Raw genomic sequence first — 20,583 nt, forward strand, 5'->3', positions numbered from 1 at the left:
AATCAAGTCTATCAAAGAAATCTTCAATTTCTATCCCACTGATTGTCCTTTTAGGAAATCTGATTTGTTATCCTGTACTACTAATTAAACTTACAGATGAACACAATCAATCCATAAGAAGATGGAAAGGGGAATGGTTGCTAGCCATACCTACCCAATCCCCAGACAATCACATTGTTTTCCCCATCTATGATGCTGTCCATTAGTGTGGGTGCTCCTCTTTTTGTCTCTAAAAACAATCTGTAAGCCCTATCTCAGTCTTACTTAGCTATGGATGAGGAGAATTTGATCCTATGTATTGTAAATGTGAGCCTTGCTAATTAAGCACTTGTGCACAGAATTTTGTACCTTGATTTACCTTAATTTCAATGGTGCCAATAATAAGGTGTAGAACTGGGTTGTGAAGGACTTTAAAAGTCAAACATAAGAGCTTATTCATACCTATTTGCTTCTAGAAGTGATTGGTATCATCAGAGTTTACTGAGTGACAAAATGACATGGTCAGACCTGCACTTCAGGAAAATCACTTTGACAGCTGCATAGAAGAGAGATGAGTCAGAGAGACCAGTCAGACTATAGAAGGAGCACCAGTTGGAGGCAATGAGAGACTAAACTAGTTTGATGACCAGTGACTAGAAAGAAAGAGATAGATAGGAGACATGATGTGGAGTAGAAACAATAAGCTTTAACAATCAAATGTATATGTGTAGTGAAAAGCGGTGAAAAGTTGAGTACAAATAAAGCCAAACTTGAAAATTTGGGTGAATCAAAGATGCTAGCACCCTCAAGAGAAATCAGAAGGTTCAGAAGATAGATCGGTTTGAGGGGAAAAACAGGATTTGGACATGTTTACAAGTTGCCTGTAAGATATCCACTTTAAATATCCAATAAGTATTTAGAGTCATAAAAGTGGAATTCAGGAGAGATAGTCATTCCTGATTTAGAGATTAGGAGTCATCAGAAAAGAAATCTTAATAACATTCTTGGGGGCTGATAATGTCACCCTGTGAGACATTAGAGAGAAAAAAAAAGAAGAGAACGCAGAACTGGGCCTTGCGCAAACCAACAGTTAGGGAGTGTGGCATGGATGATAAACCACCAAAGAAAATTGAGAAAGGGTGGTCATACAGATAGGAGAAGAAATAAAGGAGAGCATTGTCATGAAAACCAGGAAAGTAGAGAGCAACCTGGAGGAGAAAATGGTCAACAGTGTCAAATGCCACCAAGAAAATAGAAAGGAAAGGGACAGAAAAAAGGAGGAAAAAGGAAGAGGAAAACGCATTTATGTAGTACCTACTAATGTGCCAGGCACTGAGCTAAGCATTTAACATATATCTCATTTGATCTTTACAATAGTCCTATGAAGTGGGAGTTGTTATTATCCCCATTTTTCAGTTGAAGAATCTAAGGCAAACAGGTGAAGTAGCTTGTGATCATACAGCTAGGAAGTGTCTGAGACCAAATTTGAACCTTGGCTTCCTGACTCCAAGTACAATGACATATTTTCACTGTGTCAACTAGCTGTTATCATGTTTAGGAACTGAGTATTAGCAACTTTTAAGAGAGAAATTTTTATTCAACGAGGAGGTAGGAAGCCACTAGACTTACAAGACTGAGAACTGGATGAAGGGTTAAGTAGAGGCAACAGATGTAGACTCCTTTTTCTAGCATTTTGGTTATGAAAGGAAGGATATGGGATATCACAATGTGATATGTAAATCACTTTAAAAGACTGATATATTAATTTAAGGTCTCCAAGGAATTCAGCTATGTAATTCCAGAATGAAAACTCAAGTCAGCAGTCAACCTTTTATGGAGTTTTTAATTACAAACAAGAGGAAGAAAGGCATGAGAGAGAGAGAGAGAGAGAGAGAGAGAGAGAGAGAGAGAGAGAGAGAGAGAAAGGGGAAAGAAGGGCTTAAATACCCCCTCTGCTTAGGCTGGGCCAAAGGCCCAAGCCTTTAGATAGCTGAGACAAAGAAAAGAGATCAGTCCCTATCACTCACGTGTCCAAAATGGAGAAAAAGTCTCAGGGGCCTCCACCTCCAACCTCCTTCAGAGCAAGCCGTCCTCTCAGATCTCTCCAGGAGCTCTCCCTCCAGGACCTCTCTCCTCTCATACTCCTTCAGAGCAAAACCTCTCAGAGCAAAACCTCCTCCTCCTGGAGTCCTCAGACCCCGCTATCTTTAAGCAAACCATCTAAGTCCCCTCCCCTCAGTTCACATCTACCAATCACTGTCGATGTCTCCCCTGTGCCAATGGTGGCTCTAGCTTAACCCAGGACCTCCCAGAGGTCTGTTTCCTTTGCACATGTCTGTTGAAGGTCATATTCTCAAATAATTAAATCTTGACCTTTGCTGCAGCCCTTCCTAAATCCTGTTACTCTGAGTAGGGTGGAGATTGTAAGTTCCAAGACCTGGTTCTTTCATTCCAAGTATCTCTATTGTATCAATTCTAAAATTAATCATGACTCAAAGAACTTCCTGTTCTATGCTTAAGCATAGGTCAAAGCCCTTTCCATTGTTTAGCAAAAGGTTTCTGTCCTAAAGTAGTCTTAAGTAGGGAGGAGAAGGATCCTCCCATGCCAAGGAGTTTCACATTCCAATAGAGTTCTTACTATCAGTAGGAAATTTTTCAAGTATGAAATTTCCCTAACATTCATAAGTCTAAGAAATTTTAAGGTTTACAATCCCCCCTGATGATCATGGGAGACCAGTCTCCCCATTGATCAAACAACATAATCAATTTTGTAATTCTGAATTCAATTCTAACTATAGATATACACAATATTCAATTTTTTTAAGAGAATTAGAATAGTGAGAGAGGAAATAGAAAAGAAAAGAAAGCAAAACCAATGTTTTGCTAGGCGCATTGACAGAAAGGCAAATTAGGGGCAATCCCTTTTGGCATAAATGTGTACAATTACAATAAATGTTCAATCAAAAGTTCAGTCCTATCAATCATATCCAAAGTTCATTCTTGATCTTCTTAATGAAGTGTAGGTTTTCGGCATTTTTCTACAACAGTTCATTCTCTGGATATAAAAGTTTCAAGCTTATTTCTTGAAGATCTTTTCTCGAACAAAATCAAATCTTGAATTTTTACAAAAGTACAATCTTAAACAAAATTCAAAATTCTTGGATTTTTATAAAAATACAATCTTAAACAAAAAAATTCAAAAATTCTTAGATTAAAGTGATTTACATATCACCTTAAAGGAATGGTAGGATACAGACAGGGTTTTTTGTTGTTGTTGTTTTTTTTCATGACAGTGGAGCCTTAAAGGAGTTTACAGACTGTGGGGAGGAACCAGGAAACAGCAAGGGATCAAAGATGAAAAGGGATAAAGGAGAAAGGAAAGATGAATATAAAGATTATCTACTGATGTAGATGGGACAGTTTAAGACTATGGGATTGTTGGCAAAAAGTCTCAGCAGAGGAGAAGCTGGGTGACTCAGTGGATTAGGAGCCAGGCCTAGAAGTTTGATGTTCTGAGTTCAAATCAGACTTTAGACACTTCCTAGCTATGGGACCCTGGACAAGTCACTTAACCCCCCATTGCCTAGCCCTCACTGCTCTTCTGCTTTGGAACCAATACAAAGTACAGATTCCAAGACAGAAGGTAAGTGTTTTTAAAAATAGAAGCCTCAATAGAAACTTCTAGAAGTAGAAGAGAGTAGTAGAGTACAGAAGAGAAAATGGAGTAGAAGAGAAAATGAAGAAGAATATCAAGAAGTTGGGAAATATAGAGAAAAGGAGAAGAGGATACTCATGTGAATGGTCTCTATTTTCTCAGCAAATTATAAGCAGGGATCCTTGGCTAAAAGGGAGGGAGGGAGGAGAAAGTGGCATGAGGAGCCTAAGGAGAGAATAAAAGGTTGGGTTTTTTTAAGTCTGTTATAGAGTAGAATAGAAGGTCAGTTAGAAAGGATAAAAGGAATTTTCTAGTTCCATTGAGGTCCCATTTGAAATTAGAGACATAGATTCATTGCAGATCAATCCTACTTAGGTTGCAAAGATTCTTCCAGATACAGCAGCACATTGAGTAGAAGAGGAGGTGGCTGATAAGAGTAATCCAGAGTTGAGGTTTGGGAGGGTGTGAACATCAACAGGACAGAGAAAAAGAGATTTGAGAGTAGAAGACAGTATAACCTAAATAGAGAATAAGACAACACATTATCTGAAAGAGAAATTGGCCTATTCATGGAAGCAAGAGAGGTCATAATATTAGAGTTCTTTGTCCAAAATGTATTTAGCAATACTGAGGTCTATTATTTTTTTTCTTTAACCAAATCAGACCAATATTATCATAAGTCTTAAAAGACAGTTTCCTTGTCAATTGCCACAGTCCTAAAGATAAACAACAATACCATGCTAGGTCCAGTCTTATGCATGTGCCTACTAAAGAACTTCACTGTCTGGAAATATGATGTAAGGGTTTCCATCTCTCTTTGGAAAATATGAATGTTTATTCTATTCTTAATTTAATGATGAGATATGAATGCATTGTAGTACATACAGTGTTGTTCTCATGAGTAAGGAGAATTTGTAAGATGTCTGTAGGTTCGGTCTGCCCTAAAGCATGTTCACCTGAGCATGCTTTTGATTTTTGTTTAATGTTAAATTTGAGTTTAATTCCTTTGTAAGCTATGCACTCATACCCCACTGGAAAAATAATGCCTACATTAATCAGTCCTGGGCCTTCTAGATCCATAAAAAAAAAAGATAATCTAATTAAATTCATTTTATATTCATTGTATTGTATAACTGTATATCCACTGCATGTAATCCTATTAGATGCCCAGTATTATAATGATAAATTATAACCATAGATTTAATATTAAGTACAAATTCCAATTGTTGATTGAATAATTGTGCACGAGAATCAGTAATCAACAATCACGTTGTGAGTAAAATAACAAATAGAAATCCTTGAAGTGTCTTTCAAAATATCTTTGCCAAGGCCAGTTGTACGCTTGCCTTCAGCATCCTGAAGTGTGTCCAGATTTATGATATGCCAGTTTCCTTTGAAGCCACAGAGTGGCCTTGGCTGTTACCATATGTGGAACAGAGATGACATAATTGACCACAAGATAAGAACATGCTGCTTTCCTGAAGATGAAAATCCTTTAAAAGACAAAAACTCTGGTTGCCCCTCTGAGAAGAAACATTCAGCTGACCCACTTTCGGGGTGGGGGGCACAGTTTGTATAATCTGACTATAGAATATAGTATATATATATATATATATATATATATATATATATATATATAGGGAGAAACTATATATATGTATATAAGTATATGTATAGACTATATATAGTTATCATTTCCTCAGCTCTGGGTATTAAACAATAGAACAAGGTGTGTCTAGACCCTTTTATTCTGATTTACTTATCTAACAATAAATGTCAGTTTGACTCAGAGACTGTTTCCCAGTATTAATTTTTCTTTTTATACCATCTCAACCTGATTCATCCATATTTTGGCCATTTCACTCAGCCCTTTGCCACTGACTCTCAATTTACAAAAAATTATCCTATATCCTTGAACTTTCCAACTGATTCCTTCTACTTCCTCCCTTGTACTGAAATTTGAGGATAACACATGTATCAATTAATCAATAAACACTTAGTGTTTATCATGTAGTAGGCACTAAGTTAAGTGCTGGGGATACACAAAGAAGTAAAATGTCCCTGCCTTCAAGGAGCTTACATAACCTTATAGGAGAGATAATAAGTATATACAAAGCAAGTTATATATGGGATAAATAGAAAATAATTAACAAAAAGGAAGCACTAGAATTAAGAGGGGTTAGAGAAGGTCCTCTAAAGGGTGAGATTTTAGTTGAGACTTAAAGAAAGTCAGGGAGGTGAGAAGTCAGTCAAAGTGATAGAGGGAGAATGTTCCTGGCAGGGAAGACAGCCAGAAAGAATGCCCCAAGATTCAAGACATCTTGTTCATTGAACAGCCAGGGGTCCAGTACCACTGAACTGAAAAGTATGTGTTGGGGAGTAATTTGTAAATGGACTGGAAAGGTAGGAGGAGGCTAGATCATGAAGAGCTTTCAATGCCAAATAGAGAATTTTGTATTTGTTCCCAGAGGCAAAAGGAGGTCACTGAAGGTTTTAGAACATCTGGTAAGGGATTGGGGTGTGCGACATGATTAGACTTATATTTTAGGGAAGTCACCTTACTGGCTGAATGGAGCATAGATTGGAGTGGGAAGAGATTGAGGCAGGCAGAATCACCGGCAGACTTTTGAAATAATCGAGATATGAATTGATGAGGGCCTACACTATAGTCGTGACAATGTCAGAGGGATGACACAAAGATGGAATCGATAAGATTCCTCTCCATCAATGACCAGTCCTCCTGACTCACAGGCCTCCCAAGGAGGCATTGACATTCTCTTTAGTCTCCATTGCCCCATTAAAACCCTTCCTCTATCACCAGCAATTCTTTTTTTCTCTTTTCAAATGGATTCCATACAGAGCTCAGAATGGACAACTCAGAATGATTTGATTCCATGAAGAATGCAAAGAATACTGAGGACTTAGATAAATATAGGAGTCATGAGGCAGAGAATAAGTGTCTGGAGTAGTCAGAAAACAGGAATGAGTAGTGAAGAAAGTGAAAGAGAAAGTCTTTCTGAAGAAGGGCACAAAAAATAAAATATAAAAAAAACCTAATGAATTAGACTAGTTGAAGAAGAAGGGAGAATCTACTTGATTAACTGAAAGGAAATGAAGAGAAGAATTAAACCAGATTAAAGGAGCAGAGAAGAAGGAACTAATTAGAAATGGCTCCCATGAAATCAATTTATAGCATCCTTTTGCCATCCTTGTTGCCATCATCTACAGACCCTCAAGTCACTCTCCAAAATTCATCAATGACTTGTAATCTTCATCTCTCCCCCATCCCTTTGGGAAAGAAATTCTTGAGGACATCATATTCATGTTGATAAAACCCTCTAACAATCTAAGCAATCTCATTACACAATTCTTCATCTGCCCCCAGCTCCAGTATCCTCCTCCTTGACCATCTCACATTAGCTCTGTAACTTCCCAGGGAATTATGCCCCTGGAAATTTAAAATTCCACTCCCTGACTATATCATCCCTTCTTTTACTTCTCCTAAGCTCTTACTTACACTAAACCTTGCCTTTCTGATAACCCATGACCCCTTGACTCAGCCTTTTTCCCAGTTGATCTCTCCTCAGTTTTCACTAATTTCATATATAGTCTTGATCACTGAGCTCCACTTTAATATTTAATTAACTATTGCCATAAAATCACCTGTACTCTACTTTGATCTTCTGCCATTCCCAACTGGTTAATAATTATCTTGGCAATTCCCATAATCCCCATCATTCATTTTTCAGTTTTGTTTTCAGGCTGCTAAATCATGCTATAGAAAATCATGAAGTCAACCTAATATCACCCACTACAAATTGGTGATGTTCTACACCATCTGGGCCCTTATTTTGTCTGAAACATCTTTTATTTTCCTGCACTTCAATGAGGTAACACAAGCCTTCATTTACATTCACCTGGATTTAGTTCAGTAGCCTTTTAAATTTTTCCCACCTCTACTCTCTTTCTGCTCCAATCTACCCTCCATATTCATCTTCCATATATATATATATATATATATATATATGAAAATATATATGATAAAAAAAGAAAATATATGATCTAGGGCAGCTAGTTGGCTCAGTGGATTGAGAGTCAGCCCCAGAAATGGGAGGTCCTAATCTTAAATCTAGCTTCAGGCACTTCCTAGCTCTGTGACCCTGAGCTAGTCACTTAACCCCAATTACCTAGTCCTTACCACTTTTCTGTCTTGGAACCAATATACAATATTGATTCCAAGATGGTAGGTAAGGGTTTAAAAATCAAAGAATATATATGATCACAATCCACTTCAGCTCAGAAATATTCATGTGTTCCTTTCTGCTCCAAATGCTCAGGCAGATGCTCCTCCAACAAGAACAGCTAAGAAAAGCCTCACTCCCAAGGAAAAGATCATTTGGGGGTGAAAAGGGGGGAATTGCAACACCTCTAAGCTGATCTGAAATTGGAATAGTCATAAGATAAGTGAAAGAAAGTAAAATGGCATCTGGTACATTCCACTGATTGAGGAAAAGGAGGTGAATCTTGATAAAAATATGGAAAATTTCCTGCTAGGGACCTTTCTGATGTCTGCTTTCCCTCTTTGCATTCCTAAGGACTCCACAAGTGCCGGTGATTTCATGTGGCTGAGATCCCTTAGAAAAGGAATTATATGAATCACTAACACCATTGCTGAATTAATTGTCTAGAAATATTTGCATTTCAAAGGAGAATTAATCTAGGAATGAATTTGTAGTAGTAGAACTCCAGAAATTAAAATACCTGGGTAGCAGGGATAACTGGGAGTCACTGTGCGCCACACTAAGAATAAATATATTGGGTTAAGTGACGTATCCAGGTTTGCAGAGAAAATAACAGTTGATATAGGAAGGACACTGAAGAGTGGAGAGCAACTGTCACAGTGAAGGGTTTCTGGTTCACAGTCAAGGGGAAAGCAGTTGGAAGGAACTTAAATCATTTAGCCTACAGGGAATATAGAATATCGAGGGAGATACTGATTAAGCTGGAGGAGGGACTTGATTCACTATGCTTGGCACTGGAAGGCAGAAAACCTGGAGGATTGGCCTCATCAGGTGTGCTATAGATCTGATTCTTGTTCTGTACCTCTTCAGGTATGGATCGAATGAGTCTTTGAAGTCCTTTCCTCCTAAGATTTTGTGAAATTTCTCTTTCCTAAGTGTCAGGGCAGTATTCCCCATAGAACATTAACTTTAGAAGGACAAAATTAGAAATGGCTAATGAGGGGCTCACATGGAATGGATTGGGGCCAAGGTCATTTCTTCCATGAGAATTTTCTTTAAAGAACGATCTATAGACTCCAAGACCAAAAGAAAAAAAGGAGGTGAAAGGACTTCAGCCTTGAAAATAGATTTCCCATTAAGGAAGCCCACCTTAAGAACATATTTCTGTGGATGTTCATTTTTATGTGCCTTTTATTAATGGCTTACAATCCTTTAGCAATTAATGGTTTATAAAACATTTTATTCACCACAACCCAGTGAGGTAGGTTTTAGATCCACACCATTATTTCCAAAGCCTCATAAGTGTCCAAAAACCCACTTAGATTTTGAAACAGTTTTCTGATTCTCAAGTGTGTTGGATATTCTTTTTCAAACTACACAGGCTGATGTTTTCATCCTGAGGCCTTAGTAATGAGTGCTAGCAATAGCTAAAAATTCACTTTTCCTAGCCAAAGTGAAAAATTAATATTTTACTTGTTCTAATTACTTCTGAAATCAGAGGTCAATTAGATTTTTCAATTGATTTTAATACATCTTAATATTGATTTCTTGTGAGCTTATCTCTTTTACTGTCCCAGAACATATAAATTAAAACAAAGGGAATATTTAGAGTATAATCCAGTTCTGCTTTTTTAAAAATGGGCTGAAAAATGCATGTTTGGTATGAAAGATATGAACATTTATTACTAGCTCACCAGGAATAAGAATTTGTGAAAGACAAAATTTGCTTTGTTCTATTACTTAGGTTTATAGAATGGTAACATTATTGCAGGGTGTGTGTGTTGCGGGGTCTTATTTCATCCAGGGACCTTCTTGATTTCCCAAAGGCTCACTAGGCCAGGTTGATCACAGGCTGATACATTTTTATCACCTTAGCTACTTCCAGAAAAGCATATATGGGTTCTGATCTCCTCCTCTCCAGTTGGGAGGAGCTTAAAGGAGCATGTGCCACTGTAGAAATTAATTTAAGAGTAAAAATCTCAATAACAGGATTAAAGGCACAAAAGAGAAAATGAAATAGAATGGGCACATGGGATGAAGAGCAATAAGATAAAATGGAGTTCTGAATCCCATCATAAAGATTACCAGCTTGTACTACAGAACATGTCAACTCAAAACCCACATCATATTGTAAACTATCAACTTTATATAATTTTGTTTTCTTGCCTGGAAAGAACAACTTTTTTTCCTGAATTTCAGTCCCTTTGACAGCTGAAAGGACAAGACAGCAGAACAGGTTGTCAAGCACTGTAAATTCTCCATATACCCCAAGTTAAAAAAAAATTAATATTTTAAAATAATTTGCATAATATTCAGATGTGTGTGCTGGTGTGGGTGGTTCTGGCTCAATGTAAGCTCTATTCTTGGTTGGGGTTTTTTGTTTGTTTGTTTGTTTTGCAAAGACCAACACTAACACACTACTGGCAATTGGGCAATTGTTCACTGCTAGGTATAGCTCAGGGACATTCCAAGTTTTTTGGTTTTTTGGTTTTGGTTTGGCTTTTTTCCTGACATGTACCTTAAAGCACTAATTCAGCCAGGCAAGAACATAAGGATTTTTATGAAGATCTACTTGTAGCCTCTTTAGAACTCACTGGAAATCAGGACATTATATTTCAAGTTTTTCTCAGACTGGTAAAAAATACTTTTGATTATTTGGTAAATTTGGGGAGATTTGTCTCAATGTTAAGTGATTTTTTAAAAATGGAATCTTATTGAATCATGAATGTATCTGCTGGCTGGCACATGATAATAATGTATCTTTCATTATCTGTGAATCGTGACAATAAGCAAAATTGTAAATGAATCTTGTCTTTTTCAGATTCCTTCTCCCCCTTTTCTATTTGAATTGCTGCAGTACCTTTCTAGCTCATATTCCCTGGATTCACCTTTTGAGAAATTCTACTTCCCTTTAATTTAGGGCTAAAAACAAAATCCTTATTAAGGCTAGTTATTCTTTGGATTCACCAGATTGGTCAACATTGTTTCATTACATTTTTATTTCTTGGTTTTGCAAGTCAGGCTTCTTAGCTGAAGCGGACAAAATAAGAGAAATGGGTATGTAGCAAAAGAAAAATTAAAAATGTTTTTAAAAAGCGAAAATAGGTACACAGCACAAGATGTACCAGTTTTTAAAATGAAAAATTTTTTTAAAGTGAACTTGCTTTGAATATAGAGAAGTACTTTCAAAGTGAAGTAGGATGAGGAATGTGTTCTTTAGCTTCAATAAAGGACTATCATGTCGATATTACTTCTATCTGCCAATAAAGGGAATTTTGATTGGTGGATCTATTTCCCCATAACTATATTTCTTTCCCTGTGTAGTTTCAGTTTCAGAGGTTTTAGCCATAAAAAAAAAAAACCTAGATTAATTTCACTACATTTTTTAGAAGAAATATTTTTTTCTACTTAACATATCAAAGATTAAAACTTTGGGGGGGGGGGGAATAATTATAAATGGGCCTATACTTGAAAATAAATTTAAATGGATTATGAATAAAAATTCATTTACATATACATATAAATGTAATTGACGTTTTAAATGGTTTAGAAAAATTTCTTCTTTGTTGTAAATATCAATCTAAATCAAGCAATTTCCTACATGAGATACACCGAAAGTGCTATTGCAGACTAGTAATGAGTCATCCAACACAATGCCACCCAATGATAATTAGTGGTAGTGTGCTCATTTTACTGTGTTGGGTGTGATTATTTCTTACTTAAAACAAAGAACACTTGGCAAATGGCTTCAGAATTAGCTTGAAATTCTATCAGAAAGGCAGACCAGAGAGCAAACAATGGAAATTTAATTTTATATAAAAAGGGGGGGATGGGTTGAAAGCCTACAATAAAGTCAATCTTATATAATAAATGGTAGCTGAAACCAGTAATGATACCTCAATATATACTCTAGTAACAAAATTTCTCTAACAAGGCTGGCTTTCAACTTTGCCAGTTTCCATCTTCTCTTTGGTACTGGCAAGAACTAAGGAGTCAATTGTGCTATAGGTCTCTCCAATAGGAACTTATACTCATGGGTACTTCCATGGCCTGTTACATGGGACTGGTGGAAATACTACCCAGACTGTAGTCATCCTGGATGAAGCCATTATCATTCCCCTCACTACGTAAGTCAACAAAGGTCAGTAACTGTTTCTACCTGAAAGAAACCTAAGCCTCATAATACAGCAATACCACCTATATCAGTTCTAAATTTTTTCTCACAGTGAAGCATGTCACAAATAAATCCTTTTATTTAATATAGTATGGTTATATATAAATACATGGGTGAGTGTTTTTAACAACTGACTTGAAATTGATTATGTGTGTGTGCTCCATCTCCATCAATTTAAAGTCAATCTTGTAATTGGTTGACTGTCTCCAATAAAAAGGGATTCGCTTTCATAGTTGCTAGAAATGGCACCTAAGTCCTCATGCATGCCATTTTTATTTCTTGACTGAACTAAAAAGTTCCAAACCGTATCTATAAAATGTACCAAAAATCTCTAATTATATCTTTAAAAATCCAGGGGGAAAAACATTTAAGAATAAGAAGAGCTCTATATTTGTAATCCTAAGAACTGTAATCAAATCCTAATATATCACTTTCTACCTCTTAATACCTTGGGAAAATCATTAGCTTTGTTGAGCCTCAGTTTTCATGCCTATAAAATAAGGAGATTGGGTTAGATGATCTATTACCCTTTCCAGCAACAGACCCCATATTTTGGGTAAAACTCAAGGACAAAAATTATTAACAGAAAGATTAAGAGTTTAATTTATGCTCTACACATCCCTATTTGCCAAAGTGTGAAGTGTCTGACTTTCAATCATTCCCCTTTGACTAAAACGTTCTTTTGTTTGGGTTTTGACTCAACAGTACGAGTTCTGAAAGACTTAAGGTTAATAAATATGGCTCAGTAAATTGAGTAATTGCAACGATTAAGTTTTGTGCAAATTTATTCCCATTATAAAACCAAGAAACTTAAAAAAATTTAAACCACTTGTTTAAATATGCAATATATGCAGCTTCTTGTGTAGACACATCTTTCTTGTGCAGAACATCCTTTTTCTGTGGGCCACTGTGTAATGCAAATTAGCAAGGACTTACTGGTGTAATTACATTCTCCCCTAAGAAGCTGGGGTTCAATGCACAAGAGTGCATTGCGCTGTGAGCAAGGTGACTTAGGTAGATTCCAAGCCTCATTTTGCCAATTGACTTGAGTGACTGGGGAAGTCAACTGTTCAAGGCCTCAGTTTCCTCATATGCAAAACAAGGTGACTGGTCTAAAATGCTGTGAGGTAGCACAATCTGGGCATTCCCCTTTCTGAAAAGAGCCGTTTGGAGGCTTAATTTGTTTAACTAGTTTTTGCATGAACTGTGAGCTCAGGTCAACTTTAATATAAACTCAAGGATCTAATATTTTAAAGGGTATTTAAAGGCTTAAAATGAACCATTCTTGGCTTGCTATTTATTTGCCTATTAAATTAAGCTTCACCATTTCTTCCTCTCCTGATAGCTTCCACTGAGGCAGACAGATGAGAAAGTTCTAAAACACATCAACAATCTTCCTTCAGGATTTAATATATTTGAAAAACAGGCAGAGCTGAAATCATCTTCTTATAAAGTATCAATATTTTTTATACTCAAGTAATTTCATCACAGAACATGATACAAAAATTGAAAGGGCTCTGTTTAAAAGTTTGATGTTATCTATGTCAACTATGTGTATTTCACTAAGTTCAATGGTCAAAGGATACATCAGGGTAGAATATTTTTGAGTTACTTTCTCTGGATAGAAGAAACACACGTAGGGATATAAAAGATTTGTTTAAGTTGAAAACACTGATTATTTTTATTCTCATTTGATATTAACCTTAGCTAGCACCTTGAGAACCATTTTCCTAACTAAAAATAGAAAATCCTTCAGTTTTCCAGTTTAATAAAAGAGCCATTGTTGGGTACCTGACTACTTCTGCTTCTTATTTAGATACTGTGGCCATGAATGAGAGGTACAGTACCAGATTTTTTGTGCTCCATTCCACACCAAAGGCACATTGAAAATGGGGGTCAAAATTTTTTGTTTGTTGTTGCTTTGACGTGCAATATTAGATGAACTGTACCACAAAGGAGAATACTGCTAGACATCAGTCAGATCCAAGGCACCTAGAGAACATGTTATCGTGCCCCCTAAAGCTTTCATCTTGTCTCCCCATCTCCCTTTTGCTTATGCTAACTAAACACTGCCAAGATAGAAAAGCCATATTTTACTCGATGCTATGATTCCTTTCTTTCAAATCATCAAATTTGTTTGTGTTCATTAAGGAACATTGATTTTTGATTAACATGACATTCAGGATGACCAATTCATTTTCTCAGTCTCTGGACAATATTTTATAGATGCAATATTGTGCAAATCCTTGAGGTAGATCTATTGCAAAGATATCTTAAAAGAGAAAAGGAAACCTAAACAAAACTAGCAGCCTGTACAACTTTTTTAATTATTTAACTTTATTACTGTTGCACCATTTATACAATTACATATAATTTCAATGCATCCATTGTACATTTTGTTTTTTTTCTCGGTTTTTTGTGTATTTTTTTTTCATTTTCCAATGAGTGGTGTGTTGGTGTCTGTGACACAGAATGGAAGAGAAACTGGAACTGCAATGAACGCAGATTTTTTTTTCATTTCCACTGACCAATAAACAGAACTACAGGTGCACCCAACCACGGACATGCATTAACTCGTCATGAGAAATCTAGGTAGGCTAAGTAGCATGAGAATGTTTGTTACTCCCAAAAATATCTGGAGAGGAAGAATGGAGGATTGGCATTGAGAAAAAATGTGGACAGCTAAGTGGGTACTGTCTGAAAGTTGGCATTCATCCACAGCATTAAAAAAATATCAAAATAAGAAAGGCTGTAAATTAAAAAAAAAAAACACAGAAAATACTGCTTCATAAAGATCTGATTGCCTTGGCACAGGCCCTGTGGGCAGAATCAAACACATCACTCCCAAACCCTATTACAGAAGAAAAGAGATTTTTGATATATCGGTGGAGTGCATCTAACAGCAGTTCAGGTACAAAAGATGTACTGTACTTTCAGACATCCATCTTTAAAATCCAGGACTTATTTGTAAAGTTGATTGAAGGTATATTAGATATTTCCCCACAAAAATACTATTTGGATTCTCTCCCCCACTCCCTCCCTCACTCCCTTGATGGGACATACTTTTTGGGGGCAATACATATCATTATTTCAGATTTGAAACAAGTTAGTATAGCTGGGGGATGGGGGGGAAAGAGAGAGAGAGACACAGGTTGTTTTTAAGTGGTTATTATTATTATTATTTCGTTATTATTTTTAATTTTTTTTTTCAATAGGCTGTCCTTGTTACTCATTCACTGCTATGGTTTGATCCGAATTAGCGGTCGGAGCCTCTTCTGCTGGGGCTGCAGGTTCCTGGGCCTTAGGTGTAGAGCTAGGGGCTTCTGTTGCTGCTGGGGTCTCCTTGGAAGAAGACGCAGCTTCGCTGCTGCTAGGTTTTGAGTCTGAAGCTGGAGCCACTTCACTTTTAGATTCTTGGGCGACGGCAGCTGCGGAAGCCTCAGTCTTTTTGGCTTCCCCTTCCTCTTTGCTCTTGTCATCTGCTTTACTAGTTGCTGTGGCTTCTGAAGACTGAGAGACCTTTGCCTCAGGACTCTTAGAAGCCTCACTGGCTGCGGGAGCAGAGGCAGGTGCTTGCTCTGGCTCTGTATCCTTCTGTGGCTCTGCCTTTCCATCAGGGACAGCCTCTGGTTTCTCAGACTCTGATTTCGGAGCTTCTTCTTTGCCCGGCGCCACATCCTTCTCTGCTCCCTTCTCTTCGGTCTTGTTGGCAGTGACCTGGGAATCCTTCTCGGTCTTCTCCTTCACATCTGTGGTCTCGGCCACTGTCTGGGTCTCATCATTCTCCTTGGGAGTTTCTTCTTCTGTACCAGCTCCTTCAGCCTTCTTGTCTTTATCCTTGGCTTTCTCATCATTTACATTGTACCCCTTCTTCTTCTTGCTGAGCTTGCCTCCCATCTTTGGAGTTCTGCAACAGAAGAATAAAAAAAAAAATTTCCTTTTAGAGAAAATTAAGAGGCTTTTTTAGTTTCAAAAGATAAACAGCTCCATTCCACAGTTTTCGACCAGTCAGCTTGATAAAGAAGCTGGGCTCAAAGTGCCAATGATTAGAAACCTAGCTGTCTGGCTTTAAGGAAAATGGAACAAATATTTGATTTTCAAGTTTGCAATGAGTGCTGTGCCATCTCTTCCAGTTAAGCAAACATGAAGTATTAAATCCAGAAGCCCTAAAATGGTAGCCGCAGCCATCTCAGGTTTAGTATAGCTAATCAAAAACTGCTTCATTCTTTAAAAATAGGCCTCTATATGAAAACCTCAAGTTATTATATACCAGAGATCATAATTTCCCTTTAAAAATCAATCCCAGAAGACTTGGATACTTCAGGAGTTGTCTTATTCGTACACACACACAAACACATTTTCATGGATTTGAATACCTAGGCTAAAATAGAACAGAAGGGATTCAACCTACCCTATCATTAACAAAGGACCCATTAAAGTAAAACAATAGTTCAGGTCATTAAAAATAGAGTGTCTACTCCCACTATACTTAAGTTTGTCAACTAGTGTGGATTTCTGTTCACTGCTTTTAAAAAGTAGCCTAGTTTTGGATGGAGATTTTTTAAAAAATTTTAATTCAGTAGAGAATTACCACAGAGATTTGGAGAATAGGAATTCAAACCATGTGCCAATTAAAAGATGAAGGTCAGTGAGCTTTCATTCAGTCTGCTCTTTTTTAAAAAAAAACCTAACTTTCTGTCTTATTAACAACTAAATTAAAGGCCAATGGGCAATGGCTAGGCAACTGAGGTCAAGTAACTTGCCCAGCATCACATAGGGAGGAAGGGAGGCCAGATTTGAAACTACATGTCCTGACTCCAGGCTTGGCACTCTTTTATCTGCCTATAAGTTGCCCCCTTTCACTCCACTCCTAACCATGAAATGTTAGCAACTCTTGAGATCACAGGATAAAGTAAGTGTAGAATAACAGAGGAACTGTGTGTGGTCACCTGGTCTATAATGCTCTCATTTTACAGATGAAGAAAATGAGGCTGAGAGAGTTGGAGTAATTTGTTTATTATCACTTAGCAAGTAGTTAAACTCAGATCAGAACCTAGATCTTTTGACTCCAGATCTAGTATTTCTTACATTTCATTAGTGAAAGAAAAAAGATTGATGCGTTCAAAGATATTTTACCACTACAAGGAAAAGAAGTAGCAAATGAACTGTGCATCTGTTTATCCTCCCCCCCCCCCCCCCCCCAAGTAACTGCTTGGCCTTGATTAGAGCCTTAGCACTGGAAAGTGTCTTTGCCCAATTTGGCTCCCTAGGGTGAAACACAAATATACTTTCTTTATAAAGAGCTATAATTAAGGCAGAAGTCATTACTTAAATGAATAATATGCCTTGAAATAGGATATTGGTTTATAACAATCTGATTTAATTTTTACTGGCCAGAGTGAATATACAGTCAGCAAATATGACTAGCTCTGATTCCTGGAAACATGACACTTAGGCAAAGCAAAGAAATGGAAAAAATGACAAGTTATATTCACAATATTTCTCTTTATAATATGCAGGAAGGCAACGAGCATTAAATACATCAATCAATTTGAGCTCTAATCATTTAGTTCTTTTTAAGAAAGTCATAGATTCAGATAGAAAGACCAGAAATGAATGAATGTTCTGATGTTGTTTTTTTTTGTTTTAATTAATTCACTCTAAAATGAGGGTAAGGGGGTAGGGAGGAGAAATGCAAGATAGATTCAGTCCTATTAGATTAACATCCTACTTGGTCTTCAGGGTTAAAAACAACATGGTCCCTTCACTTACCAGGCACATGACTCTTTGTACAAGCAGTACTTTTCTCAAAAAGTGCATGCCTTCAAGAAATGAATGAGGTAATGGGAACACGTTTTGCAAAATTTCTACATGAAAACTAAATATATATTTTAGTAAGTCAATGGAAGATATCACTATATTGAAACTGTATCTGGATAGTCATTCTTTCCTTAGCTTTCTAGAACGCCACACCCATATCTGTTCTATCTACCCCTTAATCTTCCTCAGATTCATTTTCCCACCCCTTAAAGACAGGTATTCCCCTTACGATCTATCTCTAGCCCTTCTCTATGTTCTTCCCTCTAACAACCTTACTGACTTCTATGGATTTGACATTCAAGCCCACGTAGGTGAAGAACTGCAACCCTATCAGCCAAATCCAACATAACATGCAAGAATACACACTCATAAATTCCATATCTGCAAAAAGGGAGAGGTGTATTCTAATATCTTCTTTGAAGTCCTTTTTATTACATGCCACATCAGGTTTTACTTCTATTTACATTGATGTAGGCATTCTGTATGTAAAGATTAAAATTAATATCTATTATTTTCCTGATTCTGTTTTCTTCACTTTTCATCAGTTCTTATTAAGTCTTCTCAGGTTTCTCTGTAGTAATCATATTCATCATTTCTTACAGCATAAGTTATATTCCAGGCATGGGAGAAGAGGACAAAAGGGGTTAAAAAAAGGTACTCTAGTGTAAGAAAGAGAATAAAATTGAGTTGACAATAAAAGCACACACAAAGAGTAATAAAGTCAAACCAATCTAGATTATTTTGACTAAGACTACAAAGAACTTGAAATATTCTACAGAAGAAGTATCAAACTTGAGGTGGTCAACTTAAAATATAAATGAGAAGTGTTTAAAAATATTAAAATACAACATAGATAATGTTAATTTGCATTTTTCTAAGTCAATATTGAGCTACTTGGATATTTGAATTCGACTCCCCATGATTTACAAAATATGGTACCTGAAGACTTCTTGAATGAGAAATGACGGTCAGATCTGTGCTTTAGGAATGTAAAATGTAAAATGGCAGTTCTGTGGATGGATTGGAAAAGAGAGGACTGAAGAAAGCTATGGCAATGGTGCTAAGGCTAAAGGTGGAAAAGCAAGTGAACTAGTCTAGTTGTGATGAGTTTAGAGAATCCATAAGTTGAATTCTTTTTAAAGATCCTTTTAATTATTCCAAGTTTTACAAAACCAAGCAAAACAAGAATTTCCATATACAAAGAAAAAGATATCACAAATCTTCTACATGTTTAGTTGATTTTTTGTCATATCTACATTATAAATCTTATCCACAGATGTCCCAATCCCTCCCACCCTTCCCAAATCTCAGAAGACATCTTCTGGGAGACCCAACACATACATCTAAATTGTCTTTCATGTTTCACCTTTTTGTTCACATTCTGGAAGTAACATTCATAGTTTATTCTTCCAGCATTAATTTTGTGACTTTGTATAATGCTTTCCTGGTTCTACTGTTCATTACCTTGTGTATTTCTTTACAAGATTTTTAAAAATCACTCCGTTCACCATTTCTCATAGTGCAATAGTATTCCATCACAATCATATACTATAATTTGTTTAGCCATTCCCAATTGATGGGCATCCCCTCAGCTTCCAATTCTTTGCCACCAAAGTATCAATCTTATCCTAATCTCTTTGGGAAGGAGGTATCACCAGTAGAAATAGGTGATCAATTTCACATACTCTTCAGCTTAGCACCTTTTCTCTAGTGCCAGCCTCTGTCACAGAAGTTAAAGAGGAGTTGGAATGGAAGGGAAGGAAATGAATTCCATTTTAGACATGTTAAGATCTCATGGGGGTGGGGGGAGAGGGCAGGCATGCATCTAGGTGGCTCAGTAGATTGAGTCAGGCCTAGAGATGGGAGGAACTGGGTTCAACTCTGTCCTCAGACAAGCTGTGTGACCCTAAGCAAGACACTTGAACCCCAATGCCTAACCCTAACTGCAATTCTTTCTCTGCCTTGGAACTGACACACAGTATTGATCCTAAAACAGAAAGTAAGGGTAGTTTGTTTGTTTTTAATATCTATGGGATATTCAGGAAGATATACAACTATAAGTTGGTAATACAGAATTGAAGTTCAAAAAAAGGAGATTTGGGAATTATCTGCACAGACTGCCATAATTAAACCCTCTAAAAGTTTAGAAATTGTATAAGCCAACAAACACTTGTGAGACAGCTATGGTAGCCAAAGCCAACACCAGTTTAGGTTATAAATTTACTTCTATTATCTTATAAAAGGCTAATGGAAGACTACTCATCTCTCCATTTTCTATCAGCAGTTCTGCACAATTTTCATTTCCAGAACATCATGCCTTCCTCTCATCATGCAGACTCAGCTTTTGATACTCAACATTTTTTCAACTCCCTCAGTTGACTCTTCCTGCTGATTGGAGGTTTGGAGAAAGGAGGAATAAATTTCTCCCAAAGACTTCCTTAATTAACTCAGAAGTGTCCAAGTAACTTCATGTTCTCTCAGGGGCCCTGCCAGCTTTCCATTTCTTGGACATCTTTCATCCCTGCCTTTTCAACTTCCTTTTGTGTTAATAGATTGTAAGCTGCTTAAAGGCAAGGGCTGTCTTTCTTATTATGATTTGCATTACCAGCACTTAGCAGAGTAGGTACACACAGTAGACACTTAATAAATTATTACAGAATTAAACATAAATGACACTGATAAGCATCTCATAAAAAGTAGAGGGAAAACACACT

General features: G+C 36.8%; 1 protein-coding gene across 3 annotated transcripts in view; it reads right to left on the reverse strand.

The window, feature by feature from the left end:
* Nucleotides 1–15,241: 15,241 nt before the first annotated feature.
* BASP1 (brain abundant membrane attached signal protein 1) overlaps nucleotides 15,242–20,583 on the reverse strand; it is a 74,130-nt gene continuing 68,788 nt past the window's right edge. For all 3 annotated transcript variants that reach the window (XM_001364388.5, XM_056824274.1, XM_056824275.1), the window contains one exon: nucleotides 15,242–15,956. In XM_001364388.5, coding sequence (XP_001364425.1) covers nucleotides 15,275–15,946 — 672 coding nt within the window. In that variant the 5' untranslated portion in view covers nucleotides 15,947–15,956 and the 3' untranslated portion in view covers nucleotides 15,242–15,274. The remainder of the gene's footprint in view (nucleotides 15,957–20,583) is intronic.

This window comes from Monodelphis domestica, chromosome 3 (genome assembly GCF_027887165.1).
Source record: "Monodelphis domestica isolate mMonDom1 chromosome 3, mMonDom1.pri, whole genome shotgun sequence".
NCBI lineage: Eukaryota > Metazoa > Chordata > Mammalia > Didelphimorphia > Didelphidae > Monodelphis > Monodelphis domestica.